Genomic DNA, 23354 nt, shown 5'->3' on the forward strand with positions numbered 1-23354 from the left:
ATAGCTTTTCATTCATCTATTTATGGAATGTGTTTATTCCTGTCTTGGCTGTTTTCTGCTGTTCTTGCTACTTCCCAGTAATTTTGCATTCATAATTTCATACTCTTTTTCTTAAAAAAAAAATAGCCCTCCAAATTATACAAGTGTCATGCCCCCAAAAACGTAGGGCAGTGTTGGTATATACACAGCTGGGAGGAGAAGGAAGGTATGTGGCTACAGACAGCTCATCCTACTTTGGGATAGAAAAAGACAGCATCATCTCTTCTCATCTGCTGGCCACGGTGGTTATAGGTGGAGTGGCCACAAAGTGGCCACCCCACTGGTACCCTTTGGAGGGCAAAAGCATGGTACTGTGGGAGGTTTTGTTTTCTTTATTTCTTTGGCTATGCCGGGTCTTAGTTGTGGCACACAGAATCTTTTAACTGTGGCATGTGGGATCTAGTTCCCAACCAGGGATCAAACCCAGGTTCCCTGCACTGAGAGCACGGAGTCCTAGTCCCTGGACCACCAGGGAAGTCCCATAATGTTCATCATTACTTGACTCAGCAGCATAAACCAGGACTGTGTCCAGCAAGCCAGGAGATGGGATCACCCAGCCACAGAGGACCTGAGCTAAGGAATGAAGGAGGCCCTAACGCACTGCCCAAGGACCCCGCCATCCCACTCCCCAGCCCAGCCCAGCCCCTGGGGCTCTTACTGGCTCTTACCGCAAACGTCTGGTCCGCCTCTCCAAGTACCACCTCCACGGGTCTCTCCTTGCTTCCACCTTCCCCCAGCTCCTCCACTGTCACCTCCACGCACACTTCTCTTAGCTCCCCAGTTTCAACAGGACCTGGGATGTCATGGCAGGGGGCGTGGAGGCATGAAAGGAGGCCAGGGGTCAAGATAATGCGGTGCAATGAAGTGCAGGGCAATGCCCAGGACAGAGGCACCATGGGAGGAGGGTGGATGGACATTTCTGCAGTGAGTAGGATGAGGTCTTCAGGCAGGTGGCCCTGGAACAGGAACAGGGTGCTCTTAGGCAGTGGGTCCCGCCTAAGGGGCAGAGACAAGGCGCAGAGGAGGATCCTGGTGGACATCGGTGGCTGAGCCAAGACATTCGACCTTTTTCCTCCAGGTGGTGGGGCACCTCCATGGGGATTCGAATAGGGAGGCACGATATGCTCTAGAAGCCGTGCAAGGGGCAGAGGGAGGGAGACGGGACACCTGTGTCTCCCTCAGCAAAAGGCTCAGTCCAGGACTTCCCTGGTGGTCCAATGGTTAAGAATCTATCTGCCAATGCAGGGGACGTGGGTTCAATCCCTGGTTTGGGAAGATCCCACATGCTGTGGGGTGATTAAGCCCATGTGCCACAACTACTAAAGCCCGAGCTGTAAGGCCCTCGAGCCACAACTGCTGAGCTTGTGGCCTGCAACTACTGAAGCCCATATGTACTAGAGCCTCACACCGCAACCAGTGAGCCCCCGAGCTGCAACTGCTGAAGCCCACGTGCCTAGAGCCTGTTGCCCACAACAAGAGAAGCTACTGCAATGAGAAGCCTGACCACTGCAACAAAGAGAAGCCCCTGCTCACTGCAACTAGAGAAAGCCTACATGTGGCAACAAAGACTCAGTGCAACCAAAAATAATAATAAATTAAAAAAATTTTTAAATAATGCACTGGGAAGAATTCTGAGGGGGCCATGGCTCAGGAGGAAAGAGCCGTGTGCCTGAACAGAAATGTCTGCTCCAGGCTCAGGATGAGTGGTGGGGAGTGGTGGCATGTATGTTGGCTTACAGATCATCAGTACCATCCTCCCCTGCAACCCCATTTTACAGATGAGAAAACTGAGGCCCAGATGCAGCATTTGGGGCCCAACTCTTCAGGCCTCACAGCTCAGGTCTAACACCTTGTCCCTCCTTTCCCACAGGCTCTGAGCCCAAGCCATGTGTCCAGCCCTTTGACTCTGGAGCTGCAGATTCAGCCACCAAGAGCAGCGGTGGACCCTGGAGGCCTGAGGACCCAGACTTCTCCACTATGGAGGATGAGCAGGCAGGTGTCCAACTGCTGAGATGGGCAGGAGTTGATGACTCCAGGGGAGCAAGTACACTTTGTTTAGCACCTGGGTTTTACCAGGCACTTGTGTGCAATATTTCAGGGAATTATTAAAACATAGCAGAGTGGTTATTATGCCATTCCACAGGTGAGGAAATGAACCCTTTATGGAACAAGAAGAGGGAGCACGGGATGAGTAGAGTGGAGGGATGATGGCTGGAAGGAGGAAAGGAAGGAAGGATAGACAGAAGACATGGATGATGGATGGATGGATGGAAGGACATTTTGACAGAAGAGATGGATGGATGGACAGATGGATAGATGGGTGGATGGATGGATGGAAGGACTGACAGAAGAGATGGATGGATGGATAGAAGAATCAAGGGAAGAAAGGAAGAGAGGGAGGAGGGAAGGGTGGCTAAATGGGTGCATGGGTGGGTAGATGGATCAATGAAGAAGGAAGGAAAAGCTCCCATGAGGAGCTCTGAGCTAGAACATCCCTGCAGAGTCATCCCAAATTAGGCTGAAATGACCAAGCCATTGCATCCCCACACCAATAAGTCATGGCCTGTGGACTGCCCAGGAAGGGATATGACTTCCTGGGAGGAGGCTGACAGCTGACAGCCGTCTGCTGATAGCCACCGACCCCTTAGCATCTGGGGCAACACATCCTCACCAAAGGGGGAATCTGGGTGGCATTTTGGACCACCCACCACACTAAGGAAAGAGGCTTCATTATAGTCAAACCATATACAGGGAATTCTGTGTATCTGCTGGTATTGTTTTTTAAATTTTATTGATTGATTGATTTATCAAGGCGGTGCTAAATTTTCATTGCTGCGTGTGGGCTTTCTCTAGTTGCAGTGACTGGGGGCTGCCCTCCAGTTGTGATGCACAGACTTCTCATTGCTTCCCTGCTGCAGAACATGAGCCCTAGAGTGCTCCGGCTTCAGTAGTTGTGGCTCACAGCCTTAGCTTACCCACAGCAGGCAGAATCTTCCCTGGACCAGGGATGGAACCTGTGTCCCCTGCTTTCGCAGGCAGACTCTTAACCACTGGACCACCAGGGAAGTCCACCCCTTATTTTGGAGAACAGCACACTGGGGTCCAAGAGGGAGAGAATTTGCCTCGGTGTTGGGAAGAGTCCAGAGTAAATGAAGAGAGACCTGAGACTCAGGCTTAGCCCTAGAGCCTTCCAGGGCTCTGTATATATTGGAATAGGGACCGTGGGCAGCAGGCAGTTGGGCAGCTAGGATGGTGATGGAGAGACCACGCATCTGGGGAAGCAGGGAGCCCTGGGTGTGCTCGCTGAGCACCTACCACCTCCAAAGAAGCCCTGCCACCCACATCCTCATCCTCATCTTGTTGGCCACCAGAGCTGGAGGCAGCAGATGGCGATGTCCCTGCCCCTTCTGTCCAAAAGCCCTGTATAGCATCAGACCTGTACAGCTCTCAGTGCTATCCACGTCTGTCCCTGCCTTTCCGCTGCCCTGGTGGAGGCCACCATAGTTGCTCACCCAGGTGATCTGCACAGGCATCTTCGCTGCTTCAAGCCCATCTGGGCTCTGCATCTTGCGTCATCTCTCTGAAGGGGAATCACCACCTCCTCTCCCCCAGCCTCCCTACCACTACTGTTGGGAACTTAGAGATTAAATCCTTCCTTGGGCTCCCAGGCCTGCTGATACAGCTCCATCCCCCCTACCCCAACACACACACACACACACACACACACCCCTCCAGCCAAAAGGAAATCTTGCCAATCCTGCAGGCTTCTGAACATCCTGTTCTCTTAATGCCTGGAATGCCCTCACCCAGAGCCTCCGCCTAGCTAACTCCTACTCATTGCTCAGGGTGTCCCTCATTGTCACTTCCTCCAGGAAGCCCTCCCGATTTCTTCCTTCCTTCTTCTTTTTTTACATTTAGTAGGAGTTCTCATTGAAATACGCATGCATTTTAATGAAAAGTATGTATCAGATCAGATCAGATCAGATCAGTCGCTCAGTCGTGTCCGACTCTTTGCGACCCCATGGACTGTAGCCTACAAGGCTCCTCTTTACTGGAGTGGATACACAGTTAAGATATAGATTATTTTAAAATATATGCAATTGGCTATATATATTGACCTATATAGCCAGTTCAAGAAATCACTTACCTGTCACATAGACACTATGTGATTGGAAATACAGTTTGGGGGCTTAATTTTGGTTATGGAAGCTGTCTAAAGATGGTCTAACCTGTCCTAATTGAGTTATCCTTAGTAGATTTTGCACACCAGTGATTACCCCAGTGGTTTGTCCATTTTAAAAGAGGGATTTTTTGTATGATCTGGCTTAGAATAAATCTAATTTTTCAAACTTAAAAAAATTAAGTTTTAAAAAATAATAACAAAAAAGGGATTTCCTAAGTAGAACTCCAGTCCAGAATTCTTGTCCCTCCAGAGTCAACTGTCCCCTCCTGTTCTTTCTAGCCCACTTTCTACTTTCTAGAACATTCACTCATACTTGATTGTCATTGCAGGGTTTAATCATTGGTCTACTCCAATTAGCTCCATCTGGCAGGGCCCCAGAGGAAGATCCCTGATTCCTGAAGTATTAAAAACAACCACCATAATATGGGCTTGGCCAAAAAGTGTGCTCAGGTTCTTCCGTAAGATGTTATAGAAAAACCCAAATGAGCTTTTTGGCCAACCCCATATCTGCTTCCACTGATCAAGGGCTTGCTGATAAGTCACTTCAGTCGTGTCTGACTCTGTGCGACCCCATAGATGGCAGCCCACCAGGCTCCTCCGTCCCTGGGATTCTCCAGGCAAGAACACTGGAGTGGGTTGCCATTTCCTTCCCCAATGCATGAAAGTGAAAAGTGAAAGTGAAGTCACTCAGTTGTGTCTGACTCCTAGTGACCCCATGGACTGCAGCCCACCAGGCTCCTCCGTCCATGGGATTTTCCAGGCAAGAGTACTGGAGTGGGGTGCCATTGCCTTCTCCAGATCAAGGGCTTACAAGATGTAAATATCATCTCATTTCACCTGCCTAGCAATCCTACAAAAAGGCAACATAAGGTTTCCCTGGGTGGCTCAGTGGTGAAGAATCCTCCCGCCAATGCAGGAGACAAGGGTTTGATCCCTGGTCTGGGAGGATTCCACAGGCTGCGGAGCAACTGGGCCCGTGTGCTCCAACTACTGAGCCTGTGCGCTAGAGCCCACAAGCCGCAACTACTGAAGTCTAAGCGCCCTAGAGCCTGTGTTCTACAGCAAGAGAAGCCACTGTAGCGAGAGGCCCAAGCACTGCAAGTAAGAAAAGCCCGCACAGCAATGAAGACCCAGCAAAGCCAAAAATAACTAAATAAGCAAATAAAAATATATTCAAAAAGAAGGCAACATAACACCCATTTTAGAGATGACAAGACTGAGGCCCAGAGAGGCTTAGAAATTTGTCTTAGGTCACACTGAGCCAACAAAAGCTACATCAAGGATGCAAACCCTGACGAAGGCCTTTCTACCCTTCCAGCCACCAGAAAACCCTCTGTCCCTGTTCTGCTCTCTTGTTTGAAACTCGTTCCCTGTTTTACATGATGAAACAGAACCAGAAACACGAAGTTGCTCTGGTGTGCTATTTTTTTCCTAAAGTACAAGGAGATAAATAGCCATTTACATTTTTAAAAAAACGTTGATCTGTGTACTATTTAAATCTGCACACAGCTAGCCGTTTTTATAGAGTGGAAATTCCTGGGGCATCTCGCCTCTGGGTCTGCGGGGGCGGGGAGGCACCCATCCCCCAAGGCTCCCCAGCGTCCAGGGAGCAGGAGTCTGAGTTGATGGCACGCTCTCTGGGGTGTCAGGGCCAGCATACCTATGTTTGGGCAGATGCCCGGGGAGGCTCCTAGTGGGCTGGTTCCCGTTTCTCACCCAGGAAATGTTGGAGGAAAGATACAAGTTCCCCAGCAAAGGACGAAGCCCCCTCCCTCCTCCTCCCTCGCTGTACCTGCCACAGCCGTCCACCCTCCCCTTCCACCCAAAGACCTGGCCGGGTTCCCACTTCTGCCTCCTGTGAGGGAGGCCAGATGCAGGAGACAGAGGAGGGGGGACCCAGTCCAGGCCAAGAGGCTGTCCTGACGTGTTTATATTTACAGGAGGATGAAAACCAGAGATGCGAGGAAACTTTAGGGGCTGTGGCAGAGGAAGACGGGGTTGGTAGAGGTTGTCCAGACACCCGGGACGGGATGGGAGTGACTTCAGGAAGGCGGCTGGGGAAGTCAGAGGAGAATCAGGGGAACCCGGACCAGCCGGGCCAGAGGGGTGGGTTTTTTGGATAGAGACTGAAGGAGAGGTACCCTGGTGTGTGAAAGGCACAGGGAGGAAGTGGCAGACAGAGAAGGAGCAGCCAGGCAGGTTGGGGGAACCAGAGCAGTGGGTGCAGGAACTTCCCTGGCGTTCCAGTGGTTGAGATGCAATGCTTTCCACTGCAGGGGGCATGGGTTCGATCCCTGGTCGGGGAACTAAGATCCCACATGCCACACAGAGCAGCCAAAAAAAAAAAAAAGAAAACAAATTAGTGGGTGTAAAGGAGAAATTCAAGAGGGGAGACCATGGAAAATATGGCCAGGGCTCCAGAAGCCAGTCAGAGAATTGTTGTATGATCTAGCAACCCCGCTTCTACAGATCTACCCAAAAGAGGTAAATATGGAGACTCAGACATTTATACACCTCGGACACGACTGAGCGACTGACTTGAACTGAACTGAACTGATTCATAGCAGCAAAATCCACAAGAGCTAAAAGGTGGAAGCCACTCAATTGTCCATCAAAGACCAAACAGATAAACAAAATGCAGCTTTGCTTATATCCACGCAGTGTGGTTCCATCCATACAATGAAATGTTATCCTTCCTTAAGAAGAAAGGAAACTGTGACCTGTGCTAGAACATGGATGAACTTGAAAACATTAAGCTAAGTGAAATAAACTAGACACAAGACAACAAACACTGTACGATCCCACTTAAACAAGGTGCTTAGAATAGGCAGGCGGCCAAAGCCTTATGGGAAGAACCCTGATGCTGGGAAAGACTGAGGGCAGGCAGAGAAGGGGACGGCAGAGGATGAGATGATTGGATGGCATCATTGACTCAAAGGACATGAGTTTGAGCAAACCCAGGGAGATAGTGAAGGACAGGGAAGCCTGGCATGCTGCAGTCCTTGGGGTCACAGAGAATCAGACATAACTTAGCGACTGAACAACAGCAAAGAATAGGCAAATCCAATGAGACACAGTAGAGTCGAGGTGACTAGAAGCTGGAGGAGGTAACAATAAGCAGTTACTATTTACTGGGTACAAACCCTCCTGCTGCTGCTGCTAGGTTGCTTCAGTCGTGTCGGAGTCTGTGCGACCCCACAGACGGCAGCCCACCAGGCTCCCCTGTCCCTGGGATGCTCTAGGCAAGAATACTGGAGTGGGTTGCCATTTCCTTCTCCAATACATGAAAGTGAAAAGTGAAAGTGAAGTCGCTCAGTCATGTCCGACTCTTAGCGACGCCATGGACTGCAACCTACCAGGCTCCTCCATCCATGGGATTTTCCAGGCAAGAGTACTGGAGTGGGGTGCCATTGCCTTCTCCGACAAACCCTCCTTAGAGGGAGATGAAAAAAAGTTCATCTGGAGATGGAGAGTGATGATGATTACATATCGAGTAAATGTAGTTTATGCCACAGAGTTGTACACAAAATTGTTACAATGGTGAATTCTGTTATATTTTTGTTGCTATTGTTCAGTCACTAAGTTGTGTCTGACTCTTTAAGACCCCATGGACTGTAACCCGCCAGGCTTCCCTGGCCATGGGATTTCCCAGACAAGAATGCTGGAGTGGGTTGCCGTTTCTTCCTCCAGGGGATCTTCCTGACCCCCCCAGTCTCCTGCATTGGCAGGTGGATTCTTTACCACTGAGCTGCCAGGGAAGCCCCATTTATATTTTACTATAAGGCATCAAAACTGTAGAGTTCCAAGTGGGGAAGGTCAGAGAAAAAGCCAGACCCTAGTTCTTCCAACCTCATTCAAACCAGGTATGGACACTGCTACCTGCCTCCCACCAGCCAAGATCCCCAGCCAACCAAATGCCTGGCTCTTGGCTGGCAAGTATTTCCTCTTTCTCTTTTAAAAATTTTGGTTATATATTTATTGCTTGTTTTGGGCTATGCTGAGTCTTCATTGCTGCACACGTGCTTTCTCTATTTGCAGCGAGCAGGGGCTATTCACTAGTTGTGTGCATGGGTTTCTCATTATGGTGGCTTCTCTTGTTGCAGAGTGTGGGCTCTAGACTGCGTGGGCTCAGTAGTAATGACATTCAGGCTTAGGTGGCCCACACCATGTGGGGTCTTCCCAGACCAGGGATTGAACCCATGTCCCCTGCATTGGCGGGTAGATTCTTATCCAATGGACCACCAGGGCAGTCCAGGTATTTTCCACCTTCAATTGGCTGTTTCTCTGAAAATTCCCCTCACCAAGCATTAGTAGGGACCTCCCTGTTCCCCCTTTCCTAGTAAAGACTGCCCACGACCGGCCAAATGGCCCATGGATAGGTAGGCTTGCAAAATTGAGCAAATAAAATTACAGGATGCCCAGTTAGAACTGATTGCCAAATATTGCAATGTTTGTAATCTATTTACACTAGAAAAAAAAAAACAGTCGTTTATCTGAAATTCGAATTTCACTGGGTGTCCAGTATTTTATCTGGCAATTCTATCCTGGGAGCCTCTTGTAGAAACCATCAAGGGTGGCAGGTCTGCTCAGTGGGCCCTTTAGGCCACCAATCGGGACAGTCCATCAAGGACTGCCTGAGCTCACATAGATGCCTAAGGCCACATCTCAGGGTTGGTTTTGCCTGTAGCATGGGGGGTGGACCACCCACCTACCCACCAAACCCTGTCTGAGGACAGTGTCACAACAGCCTGGAAAGGAATAGTCCTTATCCTGCAGACCCTGACAGCCCAGAGGAGGGACACCTTATTTAGATTGGAAGAGTCAGAAAGGCAGCCTGGAGGGCATGCCCAAGGTGGGTTTTGAAGGAGGAATAGGAGTTCACCAGACTGCCTCTGGATGGCCTAGGAGAAGAGATTCTCCAGGGAAAGGAAAAAACAGGTGGCCTGGCTGGGAAGAAAAAAAAAAAAGGATGAATGACAGGCAGAGGAGAGGGCAAAGAAAAGACTAGGAAAAGAAATAGAGGAGGAAGTAGAGCAAGAAAGAGCATAGAGCTTGGATCCAGACAGATCCCACAGAGTATGAGTCTGGCTCTGCCATTTACCAACTGTGTGACCCGAGGCTGCACAGTCCTTTCTCCTCCCTGAGCCTTAGTCTCCTGATCTGGGAAGTGGGACAACACCACCCCCTGGTAAGAGCTGCAATGGGATTAAGAATAAGGCCCTTGAATAACTGTTGGGGAGGCAACTGGTTGGTGCTTTGGTGGATGTGGCGTTATCATCTACCTCTATGTATTTTTAGAGTCTAACAGCTGCCTCCTGGGTGGGTGGGAACGTGAGGCTGCAGAGGGGCTGGAAGCAGGAGGCGGTGGACCCTGGAGCCCTTTGTAAATACCGGGCTGAGGAGGGAGGGGAAGGTATCGGAAGGGATTTAGGAGCTCAAAGGTTCCAAGCTACTCTCTGGTACAATGGAGCGGAGGGCTGGAAATAGGGTGAGGTGAGCGAAGTGCAGGGTCCAATACTGTCATGTCTTAATTTTTAAAAATTATTTATTTATGTATTTATTTTTAGCTATGCTGGGTCTTGGTCGCTGCACACAGGTTTTCTCTAGTTGTGGCGACAGGGGTTACTCTCTAGTTGCAGTACACAGGCTTCTCATTGCGGTGGCCTGTTGTTGCAGAGAATGGGCTCTAGGGCACACAGGCTTCAATAACTGCAGCACGTTGGCTCAGTAGCGGTGGCTCAAGGGCTCGAGAGCACAGGCTCGGTAGTTGTGGCGCACAGGTTTAGGTGCTCTGAGGCATGTGGGATCCTCCTGGATCAGGGATTGAACCTGTGTCTCCTGCATTGGCAGGCGGATTCTTTACCTCTGAGCCACCATGGAAGCCCCGCCTTTTAAAAAAATTTTGGCCCCAGCACACAGCATGTGGGATCTTAGTTCCTAGACCAGCAGTGAAAGCGCCAAGTCCTAACCACTGGACCACCAGGGAAGTCCCTGTCATGTCGTAACGCTTTGATGATTTGTTCATCATGGAACTCTGCACTATATTGAAGTTTGTTGGGTTTTTTGTTACTGTTGTATTAGGGGCTTCCCTGGTGGTCCTTAGGGCTTCTTCCCTGAGGCTCAGACAGTAAAGAATCTGCCCACAATGCGGGAGACCCTGCTTTGATCCCTGGATTGGGAAGATCCCCTGGAGAAGGAAATGGCTACCACTCCAACATTCTTGCCTGGAGAATCCCACGGACAGAGGAGCCTGGTAGGCTACAGTCCATGGGATTGCAGAGAGTTGAACACGACTGAATTACTTACACTTAGTGGTGGTCCAGTGGTTAAGACTGCATTACCACTACAATGGCACAAGTTCGATCCCTGGTGGGGGAAGTTTCCCATGCCATGAGGTGTGGCCAAACAAAAAAAGAAAGGAAAAAGAAAAAAATGAAAATTACAAACTTAAAAAAAAAAGTGTGAAAATACGCTTTTCTTGATCTCTGAGTTTGGGGGTACCCCCTACAATTTTGTGCCCGAGGTGGCTTCCTCACTTGCTCCACTCTCATCCTGGCTTGGGAGGGAGACTTAGGGTCTAGGAGACCCTTAAGGGCAGCCCTGGGGAAAGCCTAGGAGCTACAATACTGCCTGAAATTCAGCCAGTAGCATCAAGGATACTGCGTGCAGTTCAGTTCAGTTGCTCAGTCGTGTCCGACTCTTTGTGACCCCATGGACTGCAGCACTCCAGGCTTCCCTATCCATCACCAACTCCCAGAGTTTGCTCAAACTCACATCCATCAAGTTGGTGAAGCCATCCAACCATCTCATCCTCTGCTGTCCCCTTCTCCTCCTGCCTTCAATCTTTCCCAGCATCAGGGTCTTTTCCAATGAATCAGTTCTTTGCATCAGGTGGCCAAATTATGGAGTACGGCACTTGTACAAATTGCATTCACACACATGATCTTATAAGAGGCTTAAAGCAAGCTGGGTGAGCCGGCAGACAGAGGAGAGAGGACAGAGGACAGGATTTACGTGGCCTGTTTCATAAGATGATCAGACAGAAACTCAACAATGGAGGTCCAGTCGGGGCCAGTAGCCCTAATTTCCAACCCCTTTTCTGAGGACTAAGGCCTTGAAGGCCTGCACTGAGGGGACCACCCTCATTCTACCCCATCTGCCAAGAGCTGGGCCCAGAGCCCAGGTTGGATAAGTAGGGGATGGTGTGGAGGGTCTGGATGTGGGGGTCTTCGCTGCCTGTGGGTCAAGGCCTTTTCTGCATCTGTCTCCAGGAGGATGGAATCCCAGGGCTGCTCGGCGGTAGCGAGAGTTCAGAGGACCTCAGCCTGGATTTGGGGGCCCTTCAGGGCAGTGAGTATCTCCAGGACCTGGGCCTCGAAGTCCTTTCACACAGCCAGCCTGGGGGAGCCAGAGACAGTGGCCCCCCTAGTGAAGAAGCCCGAGGAGAAACGCCCCGAGGAGAAACGCCCCTCTCCAGCGCTGCGAGGTCCCAGGGCCTCGCTCGGAGACGCAGCTGGGAGAGGTCAAGGAGCTGCTCTGAGAGCCGGCAGAGGTCAGCCGCCCACTGCGCCGCCGCCTTCCGGGACACACCTTCCAGGGCGGCCACATGCTGCTCCTCACCCCCCACCACCACCTCTGGGTCACCTAGCTCAAGGGCCACCAGAGGTGTCTGTGCTATCAGAGGCAGCCCCAGAGACCCCCTCCGGAGGTGCACACATGCGTGTGGGCACATGCATCTGTGTGCACGGGTGAGCAAGCACACGCTGAAGGAGCATCCGCCAGGTCAACCTGGAGGCTGCATGAAGCCGGCAGGCACGCTTGGACCCAGATGAGCACACCTGGCCTTGCACACGGGGGCTACATGCCCACACACAGGCATGCACCCTCCTCCTGCTCAAACCCAGAGACGCCTAAATGTGTCCCTTGCATATGCGAGCACAGAACCACAGAGGCACTTCTGTTCGAAACACAGATAGGTGCTTGGCACCACCCACACAGTGCAGGGGCAGCCTGAAACAGTGGAGTGCTTTAGCTGTGGGCCCTCCTCAACTCTCCCCCCGCCCCTCTTTCTCCCTCCACCCCTCACATGCTTGTGTGCTCAGTCACTTCAGCTGTGTCTGGCTCTTCTGCAACCCCATGGACTGTAGACCACCAGTCTCCTCTGTCCATGGGATTCTCCGGGCAAAGAACGTTGGAGTGGGTTGCCATGTCCTCCTCCAGGGGATCTTCCCGACCCAGGGACTGAAACCCAGTCTTTTATGTCTCTTGCATTAGTAGGCAGATCCTTTACCATTGCACCACCTGGGAAGCCCCCACCCCCCACAGTTTTCCCCAAATATTCATCTAGTCTGTGTAAAAAGAGCAGTGGACCTGTGATGTAAATGGAACTTCAGCATCAACTCCTCTAGCCAGGTTTCCCGTCCACCCCCCTGGTGCTGGGAGATCTGGAACACTGTCTGTGCCCTGCCCCCATCACAGGACCACCCAAGGGTTCCCCCCAGCCCCGTGCTTCGAATGCTGGAGCTGGGGCGACAGCCCAGTGGAAGAGACCTGACTCCCTCTTGATCTTCACCAGGCTCAGCATCGAATCCTCAGCTGTGAATGAGGGGCCCTTTCTGCCTCGGACACTGGCCAGCCTCGCTCTGAACCTGCCAGGAGAAGGCCTGCAGGCCTGGACCCAAGGGTGTCTGCCTGGGGGTGGAACCCCCGCAGAGCAACCAAGCAAGGTTGGTGCAACCCCCAACCACCCCAGTTAATAACACAACTATGCGCCCAGCAGCTGCCTCTGTGGGACCCTGGGGTGCCTTACACATAGCTGGGGGGACCAACCCATCATGGCAGGTGTCACCCATGACAGAGAAGTCGCTGGGTCCTAAGACTTCAGACCAAGCCTGAAGGTCCTTTGCTGGCCTGAGATCCTTGGCTGTAAGCGCCATCCCCTGGGCTAGGGAACTCAGGCTTGTCTCTGAATCTTTGCAGCTGGGTGGAAGCCCTGTCTGTGACTGAACTTTGCAACGGAGAAGAACTCATCTCAGGTCTGGGATTTTAGCCCAAAGCTGGAGAATGTACACTCGGAGCTGAAGCTTCCACCTGGGGCATCTCTGCCCTTGACCATGACTGGGTGGGGAGTTTCTGGCCATGGCTGGAATTTGTGGTTCAAAATTCCAGAACTCCAGCCCACAGCTGGGGGGTGGTCCTTGGCTGGTACGGTCCTTGGCTCCAGCCCTCGGCTGCTGTGGAGACCCATCCCTACTCCTGTGCCCCAAGGCTGAGGGTAGCCCCTGTCTGCAGCTGGAGGCTGGGGACCCTCAACCCAGAGAAACTGCCTGCAGCCCAGGCTGCCTCCGGGCTTAGCGAGATGCTTATTCCCTGCAGGAATGTGACAGCCCCGAGAAAAGAGTGAGGTCACGGTCTGTTCCTGTGTCCTTCGATGAGATCAGCTCCCTGGAAATCTTTCCAGCTTTGGAAGTGCCACCTCCAGCTGTTCAAGGTAGCCCAGCCTGGGGGTTTCCTTCATTCAAACAAGTGGGGTAGGGGGTTTCTGCTGGAGGGTCCCCTGGTTGGGGCTAGTGGAGGAGGCTTAGGATCCCCTTGGCAGGAATTGGGCAGAATGCTGGGGGAGAGGTGACATGGCTCCTCCATCATCTGCCCTTCCCCCTCACCCTCCCAGGGGACTCTCAAGCCAAGGTGGGCACAATATTGGAATGACCTCCAAGACTCTCTTCCTCCTCTGATTCTGTGTCTTTCTTTGTCTCCTTCTTTTTCTCTGAATCTCTATCTGAAGAGCTTGTGTTCCTCTGGTATCAGAAAGACCTACAGGCCAAACCAGAAGCTACCACTTTCTTTTTCTTTTTATAAAAATTTTTATTTATTAATTTATTTTTTGGCTGCACTGGGTCTTCATGCTGTGTGCAGGATTTCTCTAGTTGCAGCAAGCAGGGGCTACTCTTCAGTGCGGTGCATGGGCTTCTCATTGTAGCGGCTTCTCCTGTTGTGGAGCACAGGCTCTAGGGTGCACAGACTTTAGCAGTTCTGGCACGTGGCTCGAGGGTTCTAGAACACAGGCTCAGTAGATGTGGCACATGAGGCATTCCGAGGCATGTGGAATCTTCCCGGAATCTCCCCTGCATTGGCAGGCAGATTCTTAACCACTGTACCACCAGGGAAGTCCAGGAATTTACCACTTTCTAGCAAGTCTCTGAACCTCCTCCACTTTGTCGCTAAGAAAGACAATCAGAGTATCTTCTTAGCGTCACTTTGAGAGTCCACTGACCTAATATGTGTAAAGCGTTTCGCCCTTTGTGAGCTCATGACACACCCGGGACGCTTCCATCCCTGGCTGTCTGTCCTGTTTACAACTCTCCCTCGCCCCGAGGATGGCAAGCCCCATCTGGACCGGCTCCAGGTCTACAGGGGTGTGTTCAGGAGTTGTATGCCAGGCTGGTCCTGCCCCAGGGCACCTTTCACACCTATGTCTCCTGGGGTGGGGGCTGCTTCCAGGCCTGGACCCCCCGGTGCTGGAGTGCATGGAAAAGGATCATGTGGAGCCGAATCATGTGTGAGTGTCTGACCCTTAGGTGGGGGAGGGACCCCCAGGACAGCCAAGGGGGTCAAGGTTTGGGGAAGAGGGATGCAGGGATGTAGCATCGTTGCCCATAAAAGTGAGCAGGGCCAGCCACTGCTGCTGCTGCTAAGTCGCTTCAGTCGTGTCCGATTCTGTGTGACCCCATAGATGGCAGCCCACCAGGCTCCTCCGTCCCTGGGATTCTCCAGGCAAGAACACTGGAGTGGGTTGCCATTTCCTTCTCCAATGCATGAAAGTGAAAAGTGAAAGTGCAGTCGCTCAGTCGTGTCCGACTCTATCGACCCCATGGACTGCAACCCACCAGGCTCCTCCGTCCATGGGATTTTCCAGGCAAAAGTACTGGAGTGGGGTGCCATTGCCTTCTCTGAGGGCCAGCCACAGTCCCCCTCTAATAACCTCAGTCTCCTCTCCCACACCAACTTTCTCCCGGCACCTCAGAAGGTTCTCGACAGTATCAGGAGAGGGTTTGGGCCTTCCAGTTAAGGGTTGCATCAGGACCAGGGCCAGGTCAGGCATTCACAGCTCGTTTGGGGGAATGTCTGTCATTGGGGGCAACTGTGGACTATTTTTATCCAACCCCCCCGCTCAGGTTGATTGTCCAGCAGGTGCTTGAAGAACTCCGACAGTACCATGGGTGAGTGGATAGGGGGCCAGGTGTGGGGGAACAGGTGTGTGAGACAGATGTAGAAGACAGGTGTAGGGGGACGGGGGTGGACAGGGATGGGGGACGCAAGCAGGGAACGGATATGGGAAGACAGGTGTGGGGACAGGTGGAAGAGTGCACTGGTAGAGGGGACATGTGTGAGGATGGGGAGGAATGGGAGGAAAATGAGGACTGGAGAGGTGGGAGGAGGCACAGGTGTGCGGAAGGACAGGACACAGGAGCAAGCTGCCGCTAGCCACGCTGTACCTTTGCACAAACGGGAAAAGGCGGCCCTTTCCCAAAATGCTGCCGTCTGTTGGAAAAATCTTCCCAACACGTTAACTTTGTTTGACCAAGACCTGTTACTACCCTCTGCTGGAAAACCCATCACAATGACCATGTATCCAAGCCCACACGTGGAGGGATGACAGGATCCCTGGTCATGGGCTGCACGCCTGTCCACAGGAGCCCTGGGAGAGAGGGGACAGATGAGGGGGCCGCTAGGGGTCAGGGGAAGGGCTGCCAACCCTGTTGTCTGTCCCCTTTGACCTTGCAGGGCCCGGCAGAGGGCTCGATTGTCGGTCTGCCCCGGAGGAGCAGCTTCGAACCTCACCTGGTTTGAGTTCTTGTCTGAGTGAGTACTGAGCTGTGGGCGGGGCAGGCACTGAATTGAGAGGACAGGGACCTGAGATGGGATGAGGGGTTGGGGCCCCATTCTCTTACTGGAATCACCAGAGAAACAGTGGGGGTGGCAGGGGGCTCCTCATACTCCCTGGCAGGGCAGGGGAAGACTTCTCAGAGGAGGTGACAGCTTGAGCTGGTTTCCAATGGAAAAGTAGGAGTTTGCCGGTATGCTGAGATGAGATGGGGAAAAGAATTGGGTGCCTTCCACAGGAAAGGTGTCGGGGTGGCGCTGGAAGGAGGGGAGGGGAGTCAGCAAAGGCCAGATTGCTGCTGGGAAGCAGAAGTCCACAGCTCTGTGGTGACCAGTGATGGTGAGCACCATCAAGGGTGCAGACCAGAGGCATGGAATCTCCCTCCAGGGACTCGATTCTGCAGGGGTTGGGGTTCTTTGTATTATATGTATCATAATAAATACATGCAATGACTTAATATGTTATTTATTAAATGAGAGTACGCTGGTCATCCAGAAGAGGTAAGATCTAAGGCTTGAGTGTTGGGTGGGAAGAGGGCAGGGGGATTTGAGAGACATCCCATGGGAAGAATGGACAGAGTTTCAGGCTGATAAGATAGGAAGGGGATGTGAATCAGAGGAAGGAGGCAGAGATGGACAAGGTCCATCAAGGTACCTCAAGCTTGAGACCATGTCACTTTCCCCTAGGCAAACCCAGTCCCCAAGTCTGCTGGAACTTTGCAAACCTCCATAAATGTTGTGTGTGTGTGTGTGTGTGTGTGTGTGTGTGTGTGTCTGTGTGTGTCTGTGTTCAGTCACTCAGTCGGGTCTGACTCTTTGAGACCCTGTAGACTGTAGCCTGCCAGGCTTCTCTGTCCATGGGATTTTTCCAGGCAAGAACACTAGAGTGGTTTGCCATTCTCCTCTCCAGGGGATCTCTCTGATCAAGGGATCAAATGTGGGTCTTCTGCTTGGCAGGTGGATTCTTTACCACTGAGCCACCTGGGAAGCCCTATATATGAATATGAAAGTGAAAGTGTTAGTTGCTCAATCGTGTTTGACTCTTTGCAACCCCATGGACTGTAGCCCACAAGGATCCTCTGTCCGTGGAATTCTCTAGGCACGAATACTGGAGTCGGTTGCCATGCCCTTCTCCAGGAGATCTTTCCGACCCAGGGGTCAAACCTGGGTCTCCCAAATTGCAGCAGATTCTTTTACCATCTGAGCCACCAGGGAAGCTCTCTCTCTATATATATATACGATATATGATAGATATCTATATCTATCTCTCTATATATACATCTATATATTATACATACTATATCTGTATGTAAACTATGGTATATACATACTATACCTATATATATGTCTGTATATATATATACAATTGCACTCGTTGCTTGTTGCTGCACAGGCTTTTCTCTAGTTGAGGTGCTCGGGCGTCTCACTGCGGTGGCTTCTCGTGTTGTGGAGCGTGGGCTCTAGGTGCTTGAGCTTCAGTCACTGTGCCTCCCAGGCTCTATAGCACAGGTTCAGTAGTTGTGGCACACCAGCTTCGTTGCCCCACAGCATGTGAGATCTTGCCAGACCAGGAATTGAACCTGTATCTCTTGCATTGGCAAGCAGATTCTTACCCACTGTGCCATCAGGGAAGCCCGGTAAATGTGTTTTGAGTGAATAAGTGAGTGAGAGGAGAGAGAGAGTTCAGGACCACAGCAAGGGTGGAACAGGATAGAGGGGCCTCAGGTAGATTCCAGGTGGATCCCAGGAGTGACATGCAGAACTGGCCAGAAGGGCCTTTTGGGTCTGCTGTAACCCTCCTCACCAAACTCTCCACCCCTTAGGAGTGAGGACAGCATGGGGAAGACGGAGAGAAGCGACAGGGGCACCAAGGTGAAACGCAGCCTGAGCTCCCTGCGCAATCGAGTCACCAGGCAGAAGGAGAAGGTCAGAGGGCTGGGCCAGGGGTTGGGGGGACCCTCTCTGCCTTCTCCAGCTTGCCAGGATGTCCCTGGTCCCAGAGCCCTGTGATTCCAAGTGGGAAGGGACACACAGGGCATTCTAAGGTCCACCTCTGTCCCCAACAGGGGAAGACCCCAGTGCATCAGAAGGACAAAGGTCAGGATGCGCGAGAGAGGAAAGAATGTATCAACGGGCACCAGCTGGCTCGAGGAACCTTCTCTGGCCACTCCAGCTGCCCTATGTGTGGCAAACCTTTTCTGAGCTCTGGTGAGTCCGGTGGCCCAGCCCGTCGCCCTGGATGGCAGCCACTTTCTCTGCCTTACTTCCCTTAAATTGCTCCCATGGCCTCCTTCCATCTTTGCATCCTCCCTTTCCAGCTCAGGCCAACCATGGCTTCCTGGAGGTCACCAGGAATCCATCCCTAAGAGCAGGGGTATTTGGTTAGCTTGGACTGCCCCACACAAGTTCCTTTTTTTTAAAAAGTGCTTATTAATTCATTTATGGGGCTGCACCAGATCTTAGGTCCAGCACGCAGTATCTTCAATCTTCGTTTCAGCATGCAGGATATTTAGTTGTGGCATGTGAACTCTCAGTTGCAACATGTGGGATCTAGTTCCCTGACCGGGGATGGAACCCAGGTCCCCTGCCATGGGAGTGCAGAGTGTTAGTCACTGGACCACCAGGGAAGTTTGGGACTCCCAGATTCCCTTTAAGTTTTCGCTTTCGTTGTTGGCAAAATCCAGACTCAGGCAGTGTATTAGTTAGCTACAATCTGGCTGGTTTAAACCACAGAAATGCATTGTCTCAGAGTTCTGGAGAAGTTCAAGATCGAGGTGTCAGCTCCCTCTACAGGTGCTGGGAAGGGGTCCATCCCGAGTGTCTTTCCTGGCTTCCGGAAGTCCAAGGGTTTGTGCCAGAAGAACTATGGTCTTCATGTGGCATTTTCCCCACACTCATGTTCATGCCTCAAATCCCCCTTTGCCTGAGGATTAGGGGCCAACCCTAACTCAATATGACCTCACTGAACTAAATACATTAGCTAATAAGGCCACCTTATGATGCCCTGATGGGGCTTCCCTGGTGGCTCAGTGGTAAAGAATTGCCTGCCAATGCAGGAGAACTGGGTTCGATCCCTGGAGGAGGAAATGGTAACTCACTCCAGTATATTTGCCTGGAGAATTCCATGGACAGTGGAGCCCTGAAGGCTATAGTCTGTAGGGTTGCAAAGAGTCAGACATGATTTAGCAACTTAGCATGCACGCAGGCATGATGTAGTGAAAGGGGTGAGGTCTGTAATATATGAATTGGAGGGAGAGAGAGAGGAGGAGGCAGGATCAGCCCATTAACAGGCAATTTCCTGCCTCCCAGCACTGTCTCGGGAATAACAGTCTCTGCTCAGGAAAACATTTTGTTTGTTTTGTTTAGTCGCTAAGCCATGTACGGACTCTTTAGTGACCCCATGACTACAGCCTGCCAGGCTCCTCATCCATGGGATTTCCCAGTGCCATTTCCTTCTCCAGGGGATCTTCCCAACCCAGGGATTGAACCTGTGTCTCCCACATTGGCAGGCAGATTTTTTTTTTTTTACCACTGGGAAACCCAACACAGAAATCAGGAAAAAGTATTGGGTTCCAAAGGCCTTGGAGGGAGATGACTCTGGTCTTTTATGAGATTTAGAACTTTGCTTTTTTTGACAAGGGGCAGAGAGGAGGCACTGGCAACTGCATGCTAGTTGCAAATTCAGGCTGCTGCAGGGTTCCTCCACCTTGGCCCTATTGCTCTTTGAGGCCTGGTCATTCTTTGTTGAGGGAGGGGAGGGCTGTTTTGTGCACTGCAGGATACTGAGCAGCATCCCTTGCCTCCACCCACTAGATGCTGTTAACACCTGCCCCATGAGTCATGTCAGCCAAAAATGTCTCTAGATGTGGCCAAATGTCCCCTGGGGGCTAGGATTGCCCAGGTGAGAATCAGTGGGCGAGTACAACAGAGAATTGGCCCCAGGGTGGGCCATACAGTGACAGCGGTCCCTCCATCCTGGGGGCAGGTGCCTCCTCAAGACCTGAGCCACAGGTTTTGCATTTCTGCCTTGCTTGGCCCCACACATGGGCATTTTCCTTCTTCCTCATTCCTCCCGTTTTCCGGAGTAGTTTTTGCTGGCGGCGGGCCTGTTGGCTGCTGCAGTCAGGAGTGGACCCATTTGGAGCTTTCTCTCCAAAGATATCCAACCTGCTTTCTGACCCTGTGAACGCTCTCCAGCAGAAGCCACCCAGGATTTGCAAAGTCTTCAGCATCTTAAAGTCCTTTTAAGCAGCAGGTGCGTGCTAAATTTGCTTTAGTAGTGTCTGACTCTTTGTGACCCCATGGACTGTAGCCCGCCAGGCTCCTCTGTCTATGGGATTCTCCAGGCAAGAATACTGGAGTGGGTTGCCATGCCCTCCTCCAGGGAATCTTCCTGACCAGCAAGTGACTTCTTGTTTCTGCTGACTTCCTTATCTCTTCATCTGGGAGGGGTGGGGGTGAGGTCTGCTGGATACTGGAACCTCCCTGGAAGGCCACGATCAAGCCCTGAGGGGCTCTATCTCAGGCAGCAAATTCAAGGTGCAGGTGGGAAGTTGGCAGAAGGAAGGGTGAGGGCAGAGATCCAGAACTGAGCCAGTACTGATCCAGTAGAGAAATGTATCCATGTTGATGCAGAGTTGAGTATTTTTAAATAAATACACAGATATATTCAAACTACTGCACAATTGCAGTCATCTCACACATTAGCAAAGTAATGCTCAAAATTCTCCAAGCCAACAGTGCGTGAACCATGAACTTCCAGATGTTCAAGCTGGATTTAGAAAAGGCAGAGGAACCAGAGATCAAATTGCCAACATCTGTTGGATCACAGAAAAAGCTAGAGAATTCCAGAAAAACATCTACTTCTGTTTCATTGACTATGCTAAAGCCTTTGACTGTGTAGATCACAACAAACTGTGGAAAATTCTTCAAGAGATGGGAATACCAGACCACCTTACCTGCCTCCTGCGAAACCTGTATACAAGTCAAGAAGCAATAGTTAGAACTGGACATGGAACAATGGACTGGTTCAAAATTGGGAAAGGAGTACATTAAGGCTGTATATTGTCATATTGCTTATTTAACTTATATGTAGAGTACATCATATGAAATGCTGGGCTGGATGAAGCACAAGCTGGAATCAAGATTGCCAGGAGAAATATCAATAACCTCAAATATGCAGATAACACCATCCTTATGGAAGAAAGTGAAGAGGAATTAAAGGGCCTGTTGATGAAGGTGAAAGAGGACAGTGAAAGTTGGCTTAGAACTCAACATTCAGAAAACTAAGATCACGGCATCTGGTCCCATCTCTTCACGACAAATAGATGCAGAAACAATGGAAACAGTGACAGACTTTATTCTCTTGGGCTCCAAAATCACTATGGACAGTGACTGCAGCCATGAAATTAAAAGACACTTGCTCCTTGGAAGAAAAGCAATGACAAACATAGACAGTGTATTAAAAAGCAGACATTATTTTCCCCAGAAAGGTCCATATAGTCAACGCTATGGTTTTTCCAGTAGTCATGTACAGATGTAAGAGCTGGGCAATAAAAAGGCTGAGTGCTAAAGAACTGATGCCTTCAAAATGAGGTGCTGGAGAAGACTCTTGGAGTCCCTTGGACAGCAAGGAGATCAAACCAGTCAATACTAAAGGAAATCCTGAATATTCATTGGAAGGACTAAAGCTGAAGCTGAAGCCCCAATGCCTGATGCAAAGAAAAAACACCCTGATGCTGGGAAAGATTGAAGGCAGGAGAAGGGGATGATAGAGGATGAGATGGTTGGATGGCATCACTGACTCAATGGACATGAGTTTGAGCAGACTCATGTTAGAGTTGAGATGATGAATGGTTAATGTTAATGGTTAAAGTTGAGATGGTGAAGGACAGGGAAGCCTGGCATGCAACAGTCCATGGGGTGGCAAAGAGTTGGATATGAATGCGTGACTAAACAACAACAAAGGCAAAATTTTATATTTTAAAAGAAAATTAAATTACAGAAGAGCAAAAGTCTAATATGCCAAAGACACTTTGTTTGATGCACTTAATGTCAATAATTGGAGCACTTTTTAAGGCTTTTTTCCTACAAAAAAAAAAACGGCATCGATAATGGCTCTGTACAATAATATTTAAAATAGTAGGAAGATGAAAACATCTTCATACCATATTTTGGCAAACAGTTCTAAAGACAGCAAACACGAATTCAGTGGATTTTCCTTTGCTTTAAAATGAGCTACCAGTAATTCTAAACCAAGCAAAAATGCATTGTTCCTGGATGGAATATAAGCACTCATACTCGCAAAAATGTTTTGCAATGAGTTCTTGGCTTCTGTGAAAATCCCAAAATAGCAAAGGAGAGATTAGAGTTTATCTTCAGATTCTATGACTGGCTTCCAACAATCTTTTATCAGTAGACTTACAGGCAAAATACTAGACGCTCAGGATCAGATTCCATTCCTTGATGTAAGGATGGAACTCTGTGGATTGCTGTCCTTGGCTAGCATAAACCAGCAAATAACCACGTGTAGAATAAAATGCAAGACAGGCAGAAGGGGTAGCTTAATGGTTTTTTGTTGTTGTTGTTGTTGCAGGAAAAAAAGAATCCATGCTAATGCTATGGTGAAACCAATGCTTACTTAGGGATTTTACCATTAGAGTAAGACTAAAGATCAGACTTCAAAGAGACCAGATCTGTAACTTGGAAGTGAAGTGTTTTGCTGCATTTTGGCAATAGACTCTAACTTGGAGTATGCTCAGTTGCTTCAGTCGTGTCTCTTTGTGACCCCATGACTGAACCCCAGCTCCTCTGTCCATGAAATTCTCCAGGCAAGAATACTGGAACAGGTTGCCATTTCCTCCTACAGAGGATCTTCCCAACCCAGGGATCGAACCTGGGTCTCCTACATTGCAGACAGATTCTTTACCACTGAGCCACCTGGGGGAGCAACTTAGAGTATACAACTATCTATTTGAGGACTCTCCTACCCCTCCAGTGGGGGGCAGACCCCTGTCCTCCTGGAAACTTTTCATTTTAGATTTACAGAAAAGTGCAGAGAGAGCTCCCATATACACTTCACCTAGTTTTCCCTCATGTTAATGTCTTGTTGTTCAGTCACTAACTCGTGTCTGACTCTTTACCACCCCATGGGCTGCACTACGCCAGGCTTCCCCGTCCGCCATCTCCCGGAGTCCGCTCAAACTCATGTCCATTGAGTCAGTGATGCCATCCAACCATCTCATCCTCT

At 50.5% G+C, this 23354-nt stretch overlaps 1 protein-coding gene across 4 annotated transcripts in view; it reads left to right on the plus strand.

Annotated features, from left to right (window-relative positions):
• ARHGEF18 (Rho/Rac guanine nucleotide exchange factor 18) overlaps positions 1-23354 on the plus strand; it is a 100637-nt gene that overhangs the window by 18025 nt on the left and 59258 nt on the right. For all 4 annotated transcript variants that reach the window (XM_086409490.1, XM_086409492.1, XM_086409491.1 and 1 more), the window contains 9 exons: positions 1910-2031; positions 11494-11774; positions 12798-12948; positions 13598-13712; positions 14723-14780; positions 15397-15441; positions 16007-16084; positions 17929-18031; positions 18172-18313. In XM_086409490.1, coding sequence (XP_086265616.1) covers positions 2017-2031; positions 11494-11774; positions 12798-12948; positions 13598-13712; positions 14723-14780; positions 15397-15441; positions 16007-16084; positions 17929-18031; positions 18172-18313 — 988 coding nt within the window. In that variant the 5' untranslated portion in view covers positions 1910-2016. The remainder of the gene's footprint in view (positions 1-1909; positions 2032-11493; positions 11775-12797; positions 12949-13597; positions 13713-14722; positions 14781-15396; positions 15442-16006; positions 16085-17928; positions 18032-18171; positions 18314-23354) is intronic.

The sequence above is a fragment of the Bos grunniens genome, chromosome 7 (assembly GCF_055505025.1).
Source record: "Bos grunniens cultivar Pamir isolate PY7600 chromosome 7, Bosgru_T2T1.0, whole genome shotgun sequence".
In the NCBI taxonomy this organism is placed as follows: domain Eukaryota; kingdom Metazoa; phylum Chordata; class Mammalia; order Artiodactyla; family Bovidae; genus Bos; species Bos grunniens.